Below are 16,473 nucleotides of genomic sequence, written 5' to 3'. Positions count from 1 at the left end.
AATGGAGGTGTTTCTAGTGCTGTAAATTGGTTTAAAAAAAAAAAAAAAATCATTTGTATCATTTAGTTGAGACTTGAATAAAAATCTCAACATGGTGGTCCTAACTTGCACATTTGTTTGAGTGTTTGCTGATAAAGGGCGGATCAGGTGTTGAATGGTGTTGTGTTTTAACAATTTAAAGGGTGCTGTTGAGTTTGGTGTTATTTGTTTTATATAATTTACAGTAAACAAATATATAAATGGTACCTAGGCAAGCAAGTCAACTAACTGCACGTTAGAAATTAAGTACAGTAACGGTTCACATGTATTTGCATGTCCTGCGGGCTGCGAGTCATCATTTCATTGATCCCCATATGCGACTCCCAGGGAATAAACCAGTCAGCTCCCAGGGAATAAACCAGTCAGCTCCCAGGGAATAAACCAGTCAGCTCTCAGGGAATAAACCAGTCAGCTCCCAGGGAATAAACCAGTCAGCTCCCAGGGAATAAACCAGTCAGCTCCCAGGGAATAAACCAGTCAGCTCCCAGGGAATAAACCAGTCAGATCCCAGGGAATAAACCAGTCAGCTCCCAGGGAATAAACCAGTCAGCTCCCAGGGAATAAACCAGTTATATTATACCTACAGGGAATAAACCCGTTATAGTATACCTCCAGGGAATAAACCAGTCAGCTCCCAGGGAATAAACCAGTCAGCTCCCAGGGAATAAACCAGTCAGCTCCCAGGGAATAAACCAGTTATATTATACCTACAGGGAATAAACCCGTTATATTATACCTCCAGGGAATAAACCAGTCAACTCCCAGGGAATAAACCAGTCAGCTCCCAGGGAATAAACCAGTTATATTATACCTCCAGGGAATAAACCAGTCAGCTCCCAGGGAATAAACCAGTCAGCTCCCAGGGAATAAACCAGTTATATTATACCTCCAGGGAATAAACCAGTCAGCTCCCAGGGAATAAACCAGTCAGCTCCCAGGGAATAAACCAGTTATATTATACCTCCAGGGAATAAACCAGTCAGCTCCCAGGGAATAAACCAGTCAGCTCTCAGGGAATAAACCAGTCATCATTTCATTGATCCCCACATGCGACTCCCAGGGAATAAACCAGTCAGCTGACTTCAGGCGCCATTTTGTCAGCCATTTCCTACCCCCTCTCCTGCCAGCAGAGTCTCTGGTCCTCACACAGCACAGGACGCCCTATCCGGCCTCGCCTTCTTCTGGTTGGGATTAGTAAACAGTCGAGGAGACCCAGGTGGATGACAGCCTGTCACCGGGCCGGCCAGCACCCACCAGACCCTAGGACAAGCGTCCTGGTCCCCTAGGACAAGTAGGACAAGCGTCCTGGTCCCCTAGGACAAGTAGGACAAGCCTGGTCCCCTAGGACAAGTAGGACAAGCCTGGTCCCCTAGGACAAGCCTGGTCCCCTAGGACAGAAGACAGTGACAGCCAGCCATGGCTCTGAAGATCGTCAAAGGGAGCATCGATCGGATGTTCGATAAAAACCTCCAGGATCTAGTACGTGGCATTAGGAACCACAAGGAAGATGAGGTGAGTGAAGACGGTTATAGTTAGAAAACACATTTTGGGATCTGCCCATTACCCTTTGAAGTGTTTCATCCTGGCTAACAGCAACAGGGATCATCCACCAGGCTATGAACTATGGGTGGATATCTAGCTTGGTTGCTAACTAATTGAAACGTCAGCTAACTAGCTGTCCTGCTAACTAGCTGTCCTGCTAACTAGCTGTCTTGCTAACTAGCTGTCTTGCTGACTAGCTGTCTTGCTAACTAGCTGTCTTGCTAACTAGCTGTCTTGCTAACTAGCTGTCTTGCTGTCTAGGGGTTCACCTGATCGGCTAGCTGAGACAGACCAGGGGGGGTAACCAGACAGACCAGGGGGGTGTGCAGCCAACGAGGCTAGCTGCTGGCGTGGCAGGGAAAAACATTGTTAAAGACTGTTAAAGACATCGTTTTGACTGTCTGATTCCCATTGCTAACTAACTAGCTAGCTGGCTAAATTGGTGCAGGGCTAAACACTGCTAAAGAGACCTAGCAAATTCGTTTTTGACTGTCTGATTCCCATCTCTAACTAACTAGCTAGCTGGTGAATTTGCTAGCAATCTGCTAACGTTAGTGCTAGCTAGCTACCTGACTAGCTGATGCTAGTAAACTAGGCTCCTACGAGTGTCATTCATTGCTGCTAGCCAAGGCCTCAAGCTAGCTAACGTTAGCTAGCCATGGTGGTTATGGTGCGTTCGTTTGTGGTCGCAAGTGGCAAAATACCCACCTCCGACCTGTGTGCATTCAGATATAGCGAATGATATGATATGATATGATATGATATGATATTGACGTCAGCCGGCAACTGGGGGCTGAGAAACATATCCGAATTTGCGACGAGGAAGTGCGAGTTCATGCGGTGTTTTATTTAATCATTCCTAGTAGCAAGTCGCAATTTGCACCTCCCAGTTATAAACAAACGCACCTTTAGTCAGACAGGGCTAGCTAATGTTAGCAATATCCCTCTCTAGCTACCCACCCACCTCCCCTGGCCGTGCAGCTAGCTTGCTACGTCTCCCCTGGGTGACAGATTGTAAGATTGCTTAGCTGTGGGTACTACCAAGTAGTAACTTCTTAGCAAACTTTAGGGTTCATATTTCATCAGAAATTGGCTAGCTTAGCTACTAGTATTAAGCAAATATGTAATGTTAGCTAGCTAGTTAGAGTAGGACTTAGATACTGAGTGTTAGTGTCAGCAGACTGATGATGGAAATGGCAGAATGGGGTTTCATCCACACACCCTAACTAGGTTTACCTCATGTAAGTCAATACATGAACATATGTCCTCCAGGTGTCTGTGTTGATCATGCCCTGTGAGGTGACACCCATCTGATCATGCCCTGTGAGGTGACATGCCCTGTGAGGTGACATGCCCTGTGAGGTGACATGCCCTGTGAGGTGACATGCCCTGTGAGGGGACATGCCCTGTGAGGGGACAACCATCTGATCATGCCCTGTGAGGTGACAACCATCTGATCATGTTATTTTTGATCATGCCCTGTGAGGTGACAACCATCTGATCATGTTATTTTGCTCAGCATCATCACTCTTGTGGTGAAACATGATGTCATCTGAGTGCAGACTGCTCATCTCAGAATGTGGTGGGAGGGTTATGGCCCAATAGGGGGCACTGTTGGAAAAATGGGATTTTGAGGAAACTGTTCTATTAAAATGTCCTCCAATTATTTTAGGTAAACAACATATTGGTGTTGTGAGACAGTACCATGTTTGTTGGTAAACATGTGGTAGTGAGTGTGACAGGTCTGGCTTGAGCGGTTTTGAACAGTGAGCATGCATCCTTTTTTAATTAAGAGTGGATTTCGTGTAGGAGCAGTTGTGTGACCGGTTAATGCAGTTGGGTTCCTGAGTGAGTCTTGTTTAGTCAGCTTGCACTCCTGCTGACTTCAATGGAGCTGTGGTCACTGGTGACTTAAAGTGCACAATACCTCGGTGTGCCTTTCTGGCTGTCAGCCCAAACCTCTTTTAAGAGGATGATGTTTGCTGAGCTGGTTTCCGTCGATATACATGAGCTTCCTTGTGAGCAAGCATCAGTGTGTAGGCCTATGCCTATGATCTTTTAATTCAGAATCGCCTATAGGCTGGTGCCGGTGCATGTATGTGTAACCTGACCCTGTCCACCTAGATAAGGTGTTGGTTACCTTGCCGACAGTGGACAGTTTGTTGAAATATTAATGTCCGTGTGTGTGTTCACTTGCTACTTGCTGGCTTGCTGACTCACAGCCTACCTACGGTTTCTCATGGATTCTGTTTATTTTTCACATGCAGGGCCTAGTGTGCGTGTGTGCGTTGCGGGATAGTCACACAGTGCTAGGCCTAGGACAGCCATGCTCTTTGTCCCTCCTGCAAATCAAGCAGTTAGCCTAGCAGCAAACCAAGGAAGTGTTGAACCCATGCTGAAAGTTATTATTTATCAAAGTTTTCATTATCTACCATGTCACAACATTTCAGATTGTGAATGATTGTTTTGTCTGTACTCTGTATTGTGGGAGACCGCATGTGTCAATGGGCCTTGACTATGTGATAGCTAGTAGGTCTATGTAGACCTCTGTCTTTGGTAGAACATTGCCTATATGCCTCCTAAATCTCCAGTCACTGTTTTCTGCATAGTCTCAACCTGCTTTGCTGGCAGAATGTTGTCCTTGGCTCCCGAACAACTATCCCAGCTATTTCAATGGGATCTGAATCGGCCATTGAAAGAAAATGTGATGGAAAATCACAGTGGTGGTCTGGTGATCCTGTGTCTCCTTCCATATGCCCTCCAGTCCTCCTCCACCGATAGGCTAACGGCCAGACCGCTGTCCCGCCCCCTCTACCCCCCTGTCACTGTGCTGTCTCATGACTCGAGACACATGACCAGCACACTTGCACTATAGAGCTGTGTGTGTGTGTGTGTGTGTGTGTGTGTGTGCGCGCGCGCAAGAGTTCATAAAAATGGTGTATGAATAGGCCGATGAATAGGTTAACACTGCCATTTTGTCCATGTATAAAACAGAAATAAGACACATATTTCCCTTGCTGATATTTCAACGCTGTGTTTAACAGGGCCCATATTGAATAAACCAGTGTCACCTGAATAATCTCAATTTCCTATGTTTAGAATGATCTTGATTGAGTTGAATTGTATTGTTACGATAAGCAAGACTGACTGATGAGTTTGTCAGTTCAGATGAGAGCAGCCCCAGCTGTGTATCATCCTGGGTGATGTCTCTCTGCTCTGTGTGTCTGACCTGGCCTGGTCTCTCTCGTCTGACACGCTGCCTGGTCTCTCCCGTCTCCCCTCAGGCCAAGTACATCTCCACCTGCATCGATGAGATCAAACAGGAGCTCAAGCAGGACAACATCGCTGTCAAAGCCAATGCCGTGTGCAAGCTCACCTACGTAAGCACCTGGGCCCGGCACAATGGAGCCCCTCTCTCTCTCTCTCCCTCACTCCCTGACTCACACACTCACTCCCTCCCTCCCTCCCTCCCTCCCTCCCTCCCTCACTCACTCACTCACTCACTCACTCACTCACTCACTCACTCACTCACTCACTCACTCACTCTCTCTCTCTCTCTCTCTCTCTCTCTCTCTCTCTCTCTCTCTCTCTCTCTCTCTCTCTCTCTCTCTCTCTCTCTCTCTCTCTCTCTCTCTCTCTCTCTCTCTCTCTCTCTCTCTCTCTCTCTCTCTCTCTCTCCCTCCCTCACTACTGATTAAACAGATACACTCATTCAAACAGGGGCACACTGTGACAGGAAGACACTAACATGTTTACAGTATGTAGAGGTCAGGCCTATAGACAGCTTTGTAGCAGCAGCTGGCCTACTGCAATTAGTGGCTGTACTCAGTATTGGAGCTTGTAGCTCATGCGTTTGGCCCGTGAGATGGAGTTATCAACGGGCCTTAAAATTCAGGCCTGAACCAACCGGGCCTGAGTGAGTTGCCGGAAAAAAACAAAACACAGGTAGGTTATTGCAAACAAGGTTGCGCAATTTACAAGGATGTCGGCTCACATAGCACAACGGGGTGCAAGAGAGAGCAATTCACAATGGATAACATCACCTTCAATTAAAACCGTCTGAATTAAACATTCAATCATTAATAATTAAATGGTAAATGGACTGCACTTATATAGCGCTTTTCCACCTTAGCGGCACTCAAAGCGCTTTACAATGGCCTCTCATTCACCCATTCACACACACATTCACACACCAATGGCGGCAGCTGCCATGCAAGGTGCTAACCTGCTCATTGGGAGTCATTTGGGGTTAGGTCTCTTGCTCAAGGACACTTCGACATGTGGACAGTCGGAGCTGGGATTCGAGCCACTGACCCTTCGATCACTGAACGACCCTCTCTACCAACTGAGCTTCAGCCGCCCCCATTAATACTAAACGAATAATTTGCCTAAGATAATTAAAATAGGCACAAACGGAGTGAGAGAGAGGAGACGGGGAGAGGAGGAGAGGAACGATTAGCTACTACTTCCACTTCAACTCGAAGACTTCATTATTAAAAATGGATAACATCGCTTTCAATTAAAACATTCTGAATTAAACATTCGATCTTTAATAATTAAACAATAAATTAATAATTTGCCTCAGAGAAATACAATTACTGGGATATGCTATCAAAGATGGTGAAGAGGGTCGCTTATAAGCTCGCTTTCGCAGGATCTCTGACGAAGTGGTCGAGGGTATTTGAGTGAGCTGCTGGCAGGTCTCACGCTTTCTCACAGTTGTTATAATATATATAATTATAGAAGTTATTAAATACGAATATAACTGACAAATCCACCCTCAATCCACCCGAAATTAATCACAATGTTGATTTTTATTGGCCCACCCACCCGTGGATGCGGATATCCGCGGATGTCGTGGATATATCCGCAATATTCACTTCTCTAATTGTTATACATAACATAAATTATCACATTTTCTAAAGCGGAGACTCCAAAATGTTTTCAGTACCATGGAGCAGAGACAGAGCTGTTTCTTGCACAGCCCTAGCCTTACCCAACCCGACCATTACACTTAACTCTCAGGCCTGAACCGGGCCCAACCCAACTGGCTTCTCATGCCTCGTCAGGCTCAATCTTTAATTGAGAAGTCTACAGTGAGCTGTGACTGTCCTCAGGGACAGTGGCGATAGGACGTCACTCTAATGTTGCTATGACTGATGAATGTGAAAGAGTGAGTGTCTTAATGTAATGCTAAGTCATCTGTATTGTACTTTGTTTTACTTATTATGTTTGTTGTTTTTATCTGTTACCTGTTTACAGGGACTGCAGATGCAAATTAGCCTAAGGCTAACTCTGGTGCGATGCATCAAATGTTTTTACATTTATGTTTTAATTGCACATGGTCCCTTCCAAATAAAATTGAAAATGAAATAATGTTGTCCGTCTCATGTCCCTTTACAGCTGCAGATGCTGGGATATGATGTCAGCTGGGCTGCGTTCAACATCGTTGAAGTCATGAGCTCGTCCAAATTCACGTACAAGGTGAGAGATTAGCAAGCTCATATTCTCTTAATGCTGTCAGGTTTATTGGGGACATGTTCGTCACATGATGGACATCCTGGTTCCTCTTCCCTACAGAGGATCGGCTACCTGGCCGCCTCCCAATGCTTTCATGAGAGCACTGACGTCATCATGCTGACAACCAATCAGATTCGAAAGGTCAGCAATGTTTCTTTCCTTGCACTTTTGGCCTGCCTTTCTGATGATTTTAGACTAGCTCTGAAATCTCTCTCTCTATATCTCTCTCTCTCTCTCTCTCTCTCTCTCTCTCTCTCCATCCCTCTCTTTCAGGATTTGAGCAGTCCTAATCAGTATGACACGGGTGTGGCTCTCACTGGCCTCTCCTGCTTCGTGACCCCTGACCTCGCTCGGGACCTGGCCAATGACATCATGACCCTGGTGAGTCTCCGTATTCCTGCCTCTCTCTTGCTCTGTGCGGTTCTCTCTCTCTCTCTCTCTCTCTCTCTCTCTCTCTCTCTCTCTCTCTCTCTCTCTGTCTCTGTCTCTGTCTCTGTCTCTGTCTCTGTCTCTCTCTCTCTTTCTCTCTCTCTCTCTCTCTAGCTCATCTCTCTCCCTCTCTCTCTCTCTCTCTCTCTCTCTCTCTCTAGCTCATCTCTCTCTCTCTCTCTCTCTCTCTCTGTCTCTCTCTCTCTCTCTCTCTCTCTCTCTGTCTCTCTCTGTCTCTCTCTGTCTCTCTCTGTCTCTCTCTGTCTCTCTCTGTCTCTCTCTGTCTCTCTCTCTCTCTCTCTCTCTCTTTCTCTCTCTCTCTCTCCCCCTCTCTCTCTCTCTCTCTCTCTCTCTCTCTCTCTCTCTCTCTCTCCCTCTCTCTCTCTCCCTCTCTCTCTCTCTCTCTAGCTCATCTCCCTCTCTCTCTCTCTCTCTCTCTCTCTCACGCCCCCCCCCTCTGTGTTTGTGCTCTAGATGTCCCACACTAAGCCGTACATCAGGAAGAAGGCGGTGCTGATCATGTACAAGGTGTTCCTGAAGTACCCTGAGTCCCTGCGACCGGCCTTCCCCCGGCTCAAAGAGAAACTGGAGGACCCCGACCCAGGTGAGCCCAACCCACCAGCGCCCCCATGTGCCCCTGCGTCTGCTGGCCAGTCGCACCAAGGAGTTATGCTGTGTTCACACCGGGCGTGAATCTTTCCTGCGGCGCGGCGAGTTTACATAGAAAGTCAATACAATTCGCGCGAACTGGGCGGCGGGCGGCACGGGCGGCGCGAATCGCAGAACTTGGCGGCGCGGCGGCCAGGATTCGCCGCACGGTGACATTCGCAAAAGTTCAATTTTTGGAACTTTCTGCGGCGGATTCGCACGGCGACCCATTGATCCCGCGGCGAGATTGGGCGAACTGGGTGGCGCAAATTTTCTCGCCGCGCCCGATGTGAACACAGCATTACGCTGCTCCTGTAAATTCTAATAGCTTTTCGGAGTGGGCTCCGGTGTGGATGGTGGGTTCAGTCATGTTTTCCTTCTCCGTCTCTCGCAGGCGTTCAGTCGGCGGCCGTCAACGTGATCTGCGAGCTGGCGAGGAGGAACCCCAAGAACTATCTCTCCCTGGCCCCGCTCTTCTTCAAGCTCATGACCTCCTCCACCAACAACTGGGTGCTCATCAAGATCATCAAGCTGGTGAGTCGACAGGAAGTGGGTGGCGTCTGCGTCAGTTGCGTGTGTGTGTGTTTACGCTCGCACGCAGACATGAACGCAGTCGCAGGACGGTGAACGGACAATCGGTTGATTTACTGACGGGTAGTTCTCTGATGACGAGGTGAGAAGTGTGCTCGTGTGTTTTTACATCACTACACGCACGTGCGCTGATGTGAACGTTTGCTTTTCCAGTTCGGCGCCCTCACGCCCCTGGAGCCACGGCTGGGCAAGAAGCTGATCGAGCCGTTAACAAACCTCATCCACAGGTGAGAGACCCACACAGACCCACCCTCTTCAGTCACACATCTGGATCTCAGGGAGGTTTTCCTCCATCTGATGAAAATAACCCTCTCCCTTCTCTCCCTCTCCCTTCTCTCCCTCTCCCTTCTCTCCCTCTCCCTTCTCTTCCTCTCCCTTCTCTCCCTCTCCCTTCTCTCCCTCTCCGTCCTGGTCTCTCTCTCAGTACCTCTGCCATGTCTCTGCTATATGAATGTGTCAACACTGTGATCGCAGGTCAGTACGCGTCCTCTCCTCTCTAGTTGGAGCTAATCGTGCAGCGCTAGTTTATTTGGAGGGATCTGACTGTGTCTCTTCTTCTGTTGCAGTGTTGATCTCCTTGTCCTCCGGGATGCCCAATCACAGCGCTAGTATTCAGGTAGGTCCAATCACAGTGCTAGTATACAGGTAGGACTCGGCAGTCCGCTCCATCCCTCTGTGTCGTGTGGCTACATGTTAAACCCTTTCTCCCGTTTGATAACAAGGCATGGTTTATTTATTCCATCTCTTTCCAGTCATTAGTCTTGTCCCAGCACCCTTTTTCAGTAGATGAACACCGACGGGTCAGACAGGCTAGTGAACTGGATAAAACGTGGATGTGGGTTATAATGTGTGTGTGTGTGTGTGTGTGTGTGTGTGTGTGAAACGTCCGAATGGTCTCAGTCTGAATGTTTTCAAACTGACTCAAAACACAGCGCCATCTCACAGTCACTCTAATTATAGCCTGGCACCGCCGTCCTGATCACGCTGGTGATGCCAGGCTGCTCGAAATAAAGCAGCTGTGTCCACCAAATGAGAAAATTGGAGGTTTACGTTACAGTGATGGTAATGGGATTTCTCTCTCCCTTGCTCTCTCTCCCCCTCTCTCTCTCCACCTCTCTCTTTTTCACTCATCCCTCCCACTCCCCTCTCTGCTCTCTCTTTCTCCCTGTCTCTCCCTCAGCTCTGTGTGCAGAAACTGCGCATCCTGATTGAAGACTCGGACCAGAACTGTGAGCCCTCTGTCAATGCCTGCAGTGTGTCATTCTCTCATTGTCTGCGTGTTTCTTAGTAGTACCAACCACCCAATTACCTTACAACAACACACTCCCCAAACTCCCCATAACTCGAAAACCCTTACCTTGGTGACATCAAATAGGTGGCCATTTTGGAAAGCCACCACACATAGGCGCTGTTGTTTGACCACTGTGATGAGGTAGGAATGATCTTTTTTACATCACACCATTCATTGTACAGTCCAGCTGCTCTCTGTAAGTTAAACCCAGATGAATTTGTATGTGTAGCAGGTGATTGGTTCGAGTTATCTGGACCCCCCTGTGTGTAGACTGTGCTGTGTGTAGATTAGATTGTAGACATGGGCAGCCATGTTTTTGCCTGTTTTTGTTGAGTTCTAAGAATAGATCTTTACTTTGAATGACACATATTCACAGTGAAGTCCATGTGGTCACACACACAATGATCGAGGGTTGGTCTGGATCATGATTTGGTGAATCAGTATATCTTGGTTAGAGGAGTGGTTGCTACCCAAATATGTGCTTTTGTTGATGGGCAGCACCTGTACTGTAGCTAGCTAACCAGTTCACTGTTGTGTTGCCATACCTGCTCCCAGAGTGGTATATTATAATTCTTATATGGCTGATTGACGCCCCCTAGCTGGTGTCACAACGCCGTTCCAGTGGGCTGCTTCTGGCTGGCCCCTCCCATCACCAACAGCTCTGAGGAAACCCAAGCTGGCCTCAGTGTGTATCTGCAGTGACCTCCCCTCCATCCCCAAGGTCCTCTTGACCCCCCTCCTTGCCCGTATCGATCCCTAAAGCCGTGACGCAGTAGTCTGGTCACGGGCACGAGGTCACAACTCAGACGGCCTTCTGTGTAACCAGAGGGTGTGATTCAGCATGCTCACGATTATTATTTGACTCTCGTCTGGTTGGTCCACGTGTGGCGACCACTGCTTAGGCAGGACTCAAGAAGGTGGTTAAAAAAAACTCCACGTGTGTGTGTGATTGTGTTGTCCTGTGTGTGTGTGTCCTCATCCTTCTGTGTGTCCTCATCCTTCTGTGTGTATGTGTCCTCATCCTTGTGTGTGTCTTTGTTTTCCTTTCCCTTGTGTTTTTATTTGTAGTATTGTGTAATAATATGTATTATTTGATCTAAGTTAAAAGGTAGCATTTAGCAAGCATTTACAGAGCTCTGTGTAATTTGGAAGAGCAGAAAGGGAGCTTTTAGGTTTTTGGCCCTGTATTCTAGTACTTAGGATTTGATTATTGTACAAACTATAAAACAGAAAACTCCACTAATAACATTTATTTTGACGATTGTCTGCAAGATAAGGCGGCTAAATGCATAAGGAAGTCCTTTAGAGACAGCCTGCCCTATAAATTTGGGGTTTTTAACTTTCCAGAGCTTCCGGAGCTCCGGGGCCAGGTTAGGGTGCGTTCGTTTAGAACTGGGAGGTGGCACTTCCTCGTCGCAAATTCGGATATGTTTCTCAGCCCCCAGTTGCTCGAATGCACTAGATATAACTAGGTAACTGTGATATAATGGTATATAGATATAACTAGGTAACTGTGATATAATGATATATAGATATAACTAGGTAACTGTGATATAATGGTATATAGATATAACTAGGTAACTGTGATATAATGGTATATAGATATAACTAGGTAACTGTGATATAATGGTATATAGCTCGAATGCACACAGGTCGGAGGTAGATATTTTGCCACTTGCGACTTGCCACCTCCGACCACAAACGAACGCACCATTAGAGTCGAGGGCCAGTTGGCCGGGGGCCAGGTTAGAGTCGGGGGCGAGGTTAGAGTAGAGGCCCAGCTGGCCAGGGGGCCAGGTTAGAGTCGGGGGCCAGGTTAGAGTCGGGGGCCAGGTTAGAGTCGAGGCCCAGCTGGCCGGTCCTCTGAGTCCGCTGTGTCGTGTGTTCTAGTGAAGTACCTGGGCCTGCTGGCCATGTCCAAGATCCTGAAGACTCATCCCAAGTCTGTGCAGTCCCACAAGGACCTCATCCTCCAGTGTCTGGACGACAAGGACGAGTCCATCCGTCTGAGGGCCCTGGACCTGCTCTACGGCATGGTGCGTAGCTCTGCTGGCGTTGACAACTCAACGCGCCGTTCTCAGTGGTCGCAGTAGAGTGGCGCCTCTCCAGTTTAGGGTTGAGCGTCTGAAGGACTGTTTTTGTTTTGTTTTTTCTCCCAGGTGTCCAAGAAGAACCTGATGGAGATCGTGAAGAAGCTGATGCTGCACGTGGACAAGGCAGAGGGGACCACCTACCGAGACGAACTTCTCACCAAGATCATCGACATCTGTAGCCAGAGCAACTACCAGTACATCACCAACTTTGAGTGGTCAGTACTGTGCGAGCCAGCCTGGCGTCACGGCGGCCTTTGACCTGTGTGTACGTGTACGTGCTAACTTAGCGTACGCCCGCGCGTGTGTCTCAGGTACATCAGCATCCTGGTGGAGCTGACCCGTCTGGAGGGCACGCGGCACGGCCACCTCATCGCCTCCCAGATGCTGGACGTGGCCATCCGTGTGAAGGCCATCCGGGTGTTCGCCGTGGCCCAGATGGCCATGCTGCTGGACAACGGCCACCTGCTGACCGGGAACATGCAGAGAAACGGCATCTGCGAGGTGCTCTACGCCGCCGCCTGGATCTGCGGGGAGTTCTCCGAGTACGTCTTCGTTCTGTCACACACATACACACGCGCGCACACACACACACACACACACACACACACACACACACACACACACACACACACACACACACACTGGCATAATCCCAGTGTTATGCCCGGCTCACACTACAGGATATTTTAAATCCTAACCAATTTCGAAATCGGGTTACATCACACACATAAGGAGAATCTTAACAGATATTCTTCTTGCGCATCTCAAACAAGCACACACTGCAAGATTTGAAAATAACGGCTCATCACACACTACAGGATCTTATCTACCCGAGGGAGCAACGAACCACTGGTCTCGCCGTCTCACTTGTAAAGTCGGGACGTAATAATCTTAAATATCAAACATCTTTGATATTATCGGGGCCGCCCCGATGGGTCTGCGAGCCGATCCGGAGGTATAAGATTGGATCTGTAAACCCCTCACATTACAAGATCATCTGGGCCGATCATCGGCCCCGACCAACGTTCCAGACCAGATTTCTTCTCCGATTCTCGGAAGGGGTTAATCGGGGATAAATCGTCCCAAAAATCCTGTAGTCTGAGCCCGGCATTAGCCAAGACTAAACTCCTCAGCGTTCTCACCCCCTGTGTCTCCACACCCCTCCTCCCCCCCCCAGGCACCTGGAGAACCCCATGCAGACCCTGGAGGCCATGCTGCGGCCCAAGGTGGCCACGCTGCCCGGTCACATCCAGGCCGTGTACGTCCAGAACGCTGCCAAGCTGTTCGCCACCGTGCTGCGCGGCCAGGAGGGGGCGCCAGACGGCGCGGCGGCCCAGGAGACCAGCCAGCTGCTCGTAGACAGGCTGCCCCTCTTCGTCCAGAGCGCCAACCTGGAGGTGCAGGAGAGGGTGAGTCTCACACACACACACACACACACACACACACAGAGCTCCAGCTTCTCCTCAGTGTGTCTCATCTGAAACACGCTGCCCCCCCCAGGCTTCGTGCATCCTGCAGCTGGTCAAGTACATCCAGAAGCTGCAGCAGAAGGACGTGGAGGTGTCCGAGGAGGTCACCGCTCTGTTCGCTGGGGAGCTCAACCCCGTGGCCCCCAAGGCTCAGAAGAAAGTCCCTGTCCCTGAGGGGTCAGTAAGCTCCACTACCCCCCCCCCCCCCGAACCCTAACCCTAACCCCCCCCCCCCTAACCCTAACCCTCCCCAGGAGCCGGTAGCACCAACTGGTCTGGTCAGGTCCTTGCTAACACCCATTTTTAGAGTGGACTCTATTTGGTCTCTATCGACTGTTTCACCAACCAAAAATTAAGCCTAGGCGCAACTAAAGACTTATTTATACTCTCTCAAGACGAGCTGTCTCATCGAAGGCCTGGAAGTTGTGTTTAGCTTGGTTTCCATGGCAGCCATGACACACAGCTTGTCTTATGAATTATAAATTAGCCCTGAATAGTGTGTCCATGTGAAAACATAAACAGTTGCTAAATAGTGTCCGTTGTTGCTAATGCGTGAGTACACTATCGCCAGCTAACTAGCTAACTGGCTTAGGGATAATTAAACCTGGCAACAAATTGACCAAAAAATAAGAAAAAGCGATTTTATTAAACATTTGCTAAACTTTGTTAAAAATTAGGACGTCCATCACATTCTCTTGGAGAAGGAGATCATGAGAGTGGAGGCAGAGACTTGAGCTGAACAGGAAGAAGAAAAGCTAGAAGTGGAGAGGCAGAAGTGGGCTTAGGAGAGATCTGCTTCAAAGACATATTAATATTACCACATACATCTTTGAAAAGGGGGAGCGTTCTTTCACGATGCTGCTTTGATCAGTTTTATAGCCTCCCCCCACCCCCAAATAACTATTACTAGCCTATTTGTAGTTAACAATAAAACAGTAACACGGCAACAGTAATAGAATATGTACAATAAAAGTCTAAAGATTGAAAATCATTTTTCAAATTTCTTTTTTAAAGCACAGCTTATCAAAATATAATAGGACACTGAGCCTTATAGCGTGTTATTATGAGAGTTCAAACCAGTCGTCCTGCGATGTCTTGGTCTTCGGGCAGCGCAGACGTATCGCTGCTCTCGCCAGTTCCATTAGCATTAGCTGAGCCGGCGGCAGGGCTGTGTTGCGCTCAGAAATATGTCTGTTCACTGATCTCAACCAAGGCTCTCCTAAGGCTCTCCTATTCAATTGGAACCTCTCTATTAGATCTGTGTCATTATTATAAACATCTAATGGATTACACCCATCCCTAATGATCCATTCTTGTGTAAAAGCCTGCTTGTTGAGCAGACATGCCATTGATGAGCTAAGTTATAAGGTAACTATAGATATACAACCGTTAACATCACGCTACCATTTTACATACAGCTCGGTAATAACAGCGTAATACCAGGGTAATACTATGGCAATTAGCATTATTTACAGCATTAGTTTCCTGTGTAATACCATGTTAATATCTACATTATTACTTATTGCATTTATTAGAAATAATGTAAATAGTAACATGTATTACTCTGGTAACTACACAGTTAACTACTACTAGTAACTAATAGTAAATTTAGTGGTATTACCATGGTATCACCCTGTTATTACCATGGTATCACCCTGTTATTACCATGGTATCACCCTGTTATTACCATGGTATCACCCTGTTATTACCATGGTATCACCCTGTTATTACCATGGTATCACCCTGTTATTACCATGATATTACCCTGTTATTACCATGGTATTACCCTGTTATTACCAAGCTGTAATGTAAAGTGGTACCAACATCACTATAGAAATATTCTAAAATTAGACGTATGCCTGCATTCAGGTAGGCGTAGAATTTACACCCGGTCTTTGTGAAAATAGGATGATTTAAGAACGTGCAACGTTACGCCCAGAAAGTTACGACCAGTTGATCTTACGACCAGGCGTGAGCCCTTTTGGTGGAACCGGCTCCAGTTATTATTTGCACACAGGCTGTATAGACATGGTGACAATCTAGCTTAGAACTGCGTCAAGAATGACTTGACTCAATAGAAGTGTTTTTCCTCTGTCCTGGGACGGTCCTGAGTGTGTTTTTCCACCGTCCTGGGACCGTCCTGAGTGTGTGTCCCCGTTGTGTCCCCAGCCTGGACACTGTCCTGGGACCGTCCTGAGTGTGTTTCCCCGTTGTGTCCCCAGCCTGGACACTGTCCTGGGACCGTCCTGAGTGTGTTTCCCCGTCGTGTCCCCAGCCTGGACACTGTCCTGGGACCGTCCTGAGTGTGTTTTCCCCGTTGTGTCCCCAGCCTGGACCTGGACGCCTGGATCAACGAGCCGCCCTCCGAGAGCGAGTCTGAGGACGAGAGGCCCAAGGCCGTGTTCACCAGGGAGGAGCCCCGGCACTCCCGACCACGCCACACCGAGGTGGACGAGAAGGAGCTGGCCCGGGTACGACCACCTGCAGACGGGCGCTCGTTAGGAGACAGAACACACTGGTGATAGAATGACGAGGGCTGGGAGTCGAATTTCAAGAATCGATTAGATTCCGATTCACAAGATTCGGAATCGATTATCACGATTCGATTCGATTTGATTCAATATCGATTTGGTTAGTGTTACTAAAACCTGTTTTTTTTAGCTGTAACCTTAATTACATGACTGCCAAGTTATGCAACACATCAATACTAGGGCTGGGTATCGATACTGATTTCCAAAAATGAATGAATGAATGAATCATTGAATGAATTAATGAACTATTCATTCCTTCATTTATTCATTCATTCATTAAATAAAAGATAGATTTTGGGATTCATGAATCGATTAATCTA

General features: G+C 47.9%; 1 protein-coding gene across 3 annotated transcripts in view; it reads left to right on the top strand.

The window, feature by feature from the left end:
- The first annotated feature begins 1,232 nt into the window (after positions 1 to 1,232).
- ap3d1 (adaptor related protein complex 3 subunit delta 1) overlaps positions 1,233 to 16,473 on the top strand; it is a 33,780-nt gene continuing 18,539 nt past the window's right edge. For all 3 annotated transcript variants that reach the window (XM_084462037.1, XM_084462036.1, XM_084462035.1), the window contains exons 1-17: positions 1,233 to 1,551; positions 4,866 to 4,961; positions 6,985 to 7,065; positions 7,162 to 7,242; positions 7,375 to 7,482; positions 8,005 to 8,134; positions 8,573 to 8,712; positions 8,923 to 8,996; positions 9,194 to 9,243; positions 9,336 to 9,385; positions 9,950 to 9,998; positions 11,951 to 12,096; positions 12,220 to 12,368; positions 12,465 to 12,695; positions 13,331 to 13,562; positions 13,654 to 13,799; positions 15,952 to 16,093. In XM_084462037.1, coding sequence (XP_084318163.1) covers positions 1,456 to 1,551; positions 4,866 to 4,961; positions 6,985 to 7,065; positions 7,162 to 7,242; positions 7,375 to 7,482; positions 8,005 to 8,134; positions 8,573 to 8,712; positions 8,923 to 8,996; positions 9,194 to 9,243; positions 9,336 to 9,385; positions 9,950 to 9,998; positions 11,951 to 12,096; positions 12,220 to 12,368; positions 12,465 to 12,695; positions 13,331 to 13,562; positions 13,654 to 13,799; positions 15,952 to 16,093 — 2,001 coding nt within the window. In that variant the 5' untranslated portion in view covers positions 1,233 to 1,455. The remainder of the gene's footprint in view (positions 1,552 to 4,865; positions 4,962 to 6,984; positions 7,066 to 7,161; positions 7,243 to 7,374; positions 7,483 to 8,004; positions 8,135 to 8,572; positions 8,713 to 8,922; positions 8,997 to 9,193; positions 9,244 to 9,335; positions 9,386 to 9,949; positions 9,999 to 11,950; positions 12,097 to 12,219; positions 12,369 to 12,464; positions 12,696 to 13,330; positions 13,563 to 13,653; positions 13,800 to 15,951; positions 16,094 to 16,473) is intronic.

This window comes from Borostomias antarcticus (genome assembly GCF_949987555.1).
Source record: "Borostomias antarcticus genome assembly, chromosome: 3".
NCBI classification, from domain to species: domain Eukaryota; kingdom Metazoa; phylum Chordata; class Actinopteri; order Stomiiformes; family Stomiidae; genus Borostomias; species Borostomias antarcticus.
The sequence above is the reverse complement of the archived record's forward strand: the minus strand, read 5'-3'. Positions and strand labels throughout refer to the sequence as shown.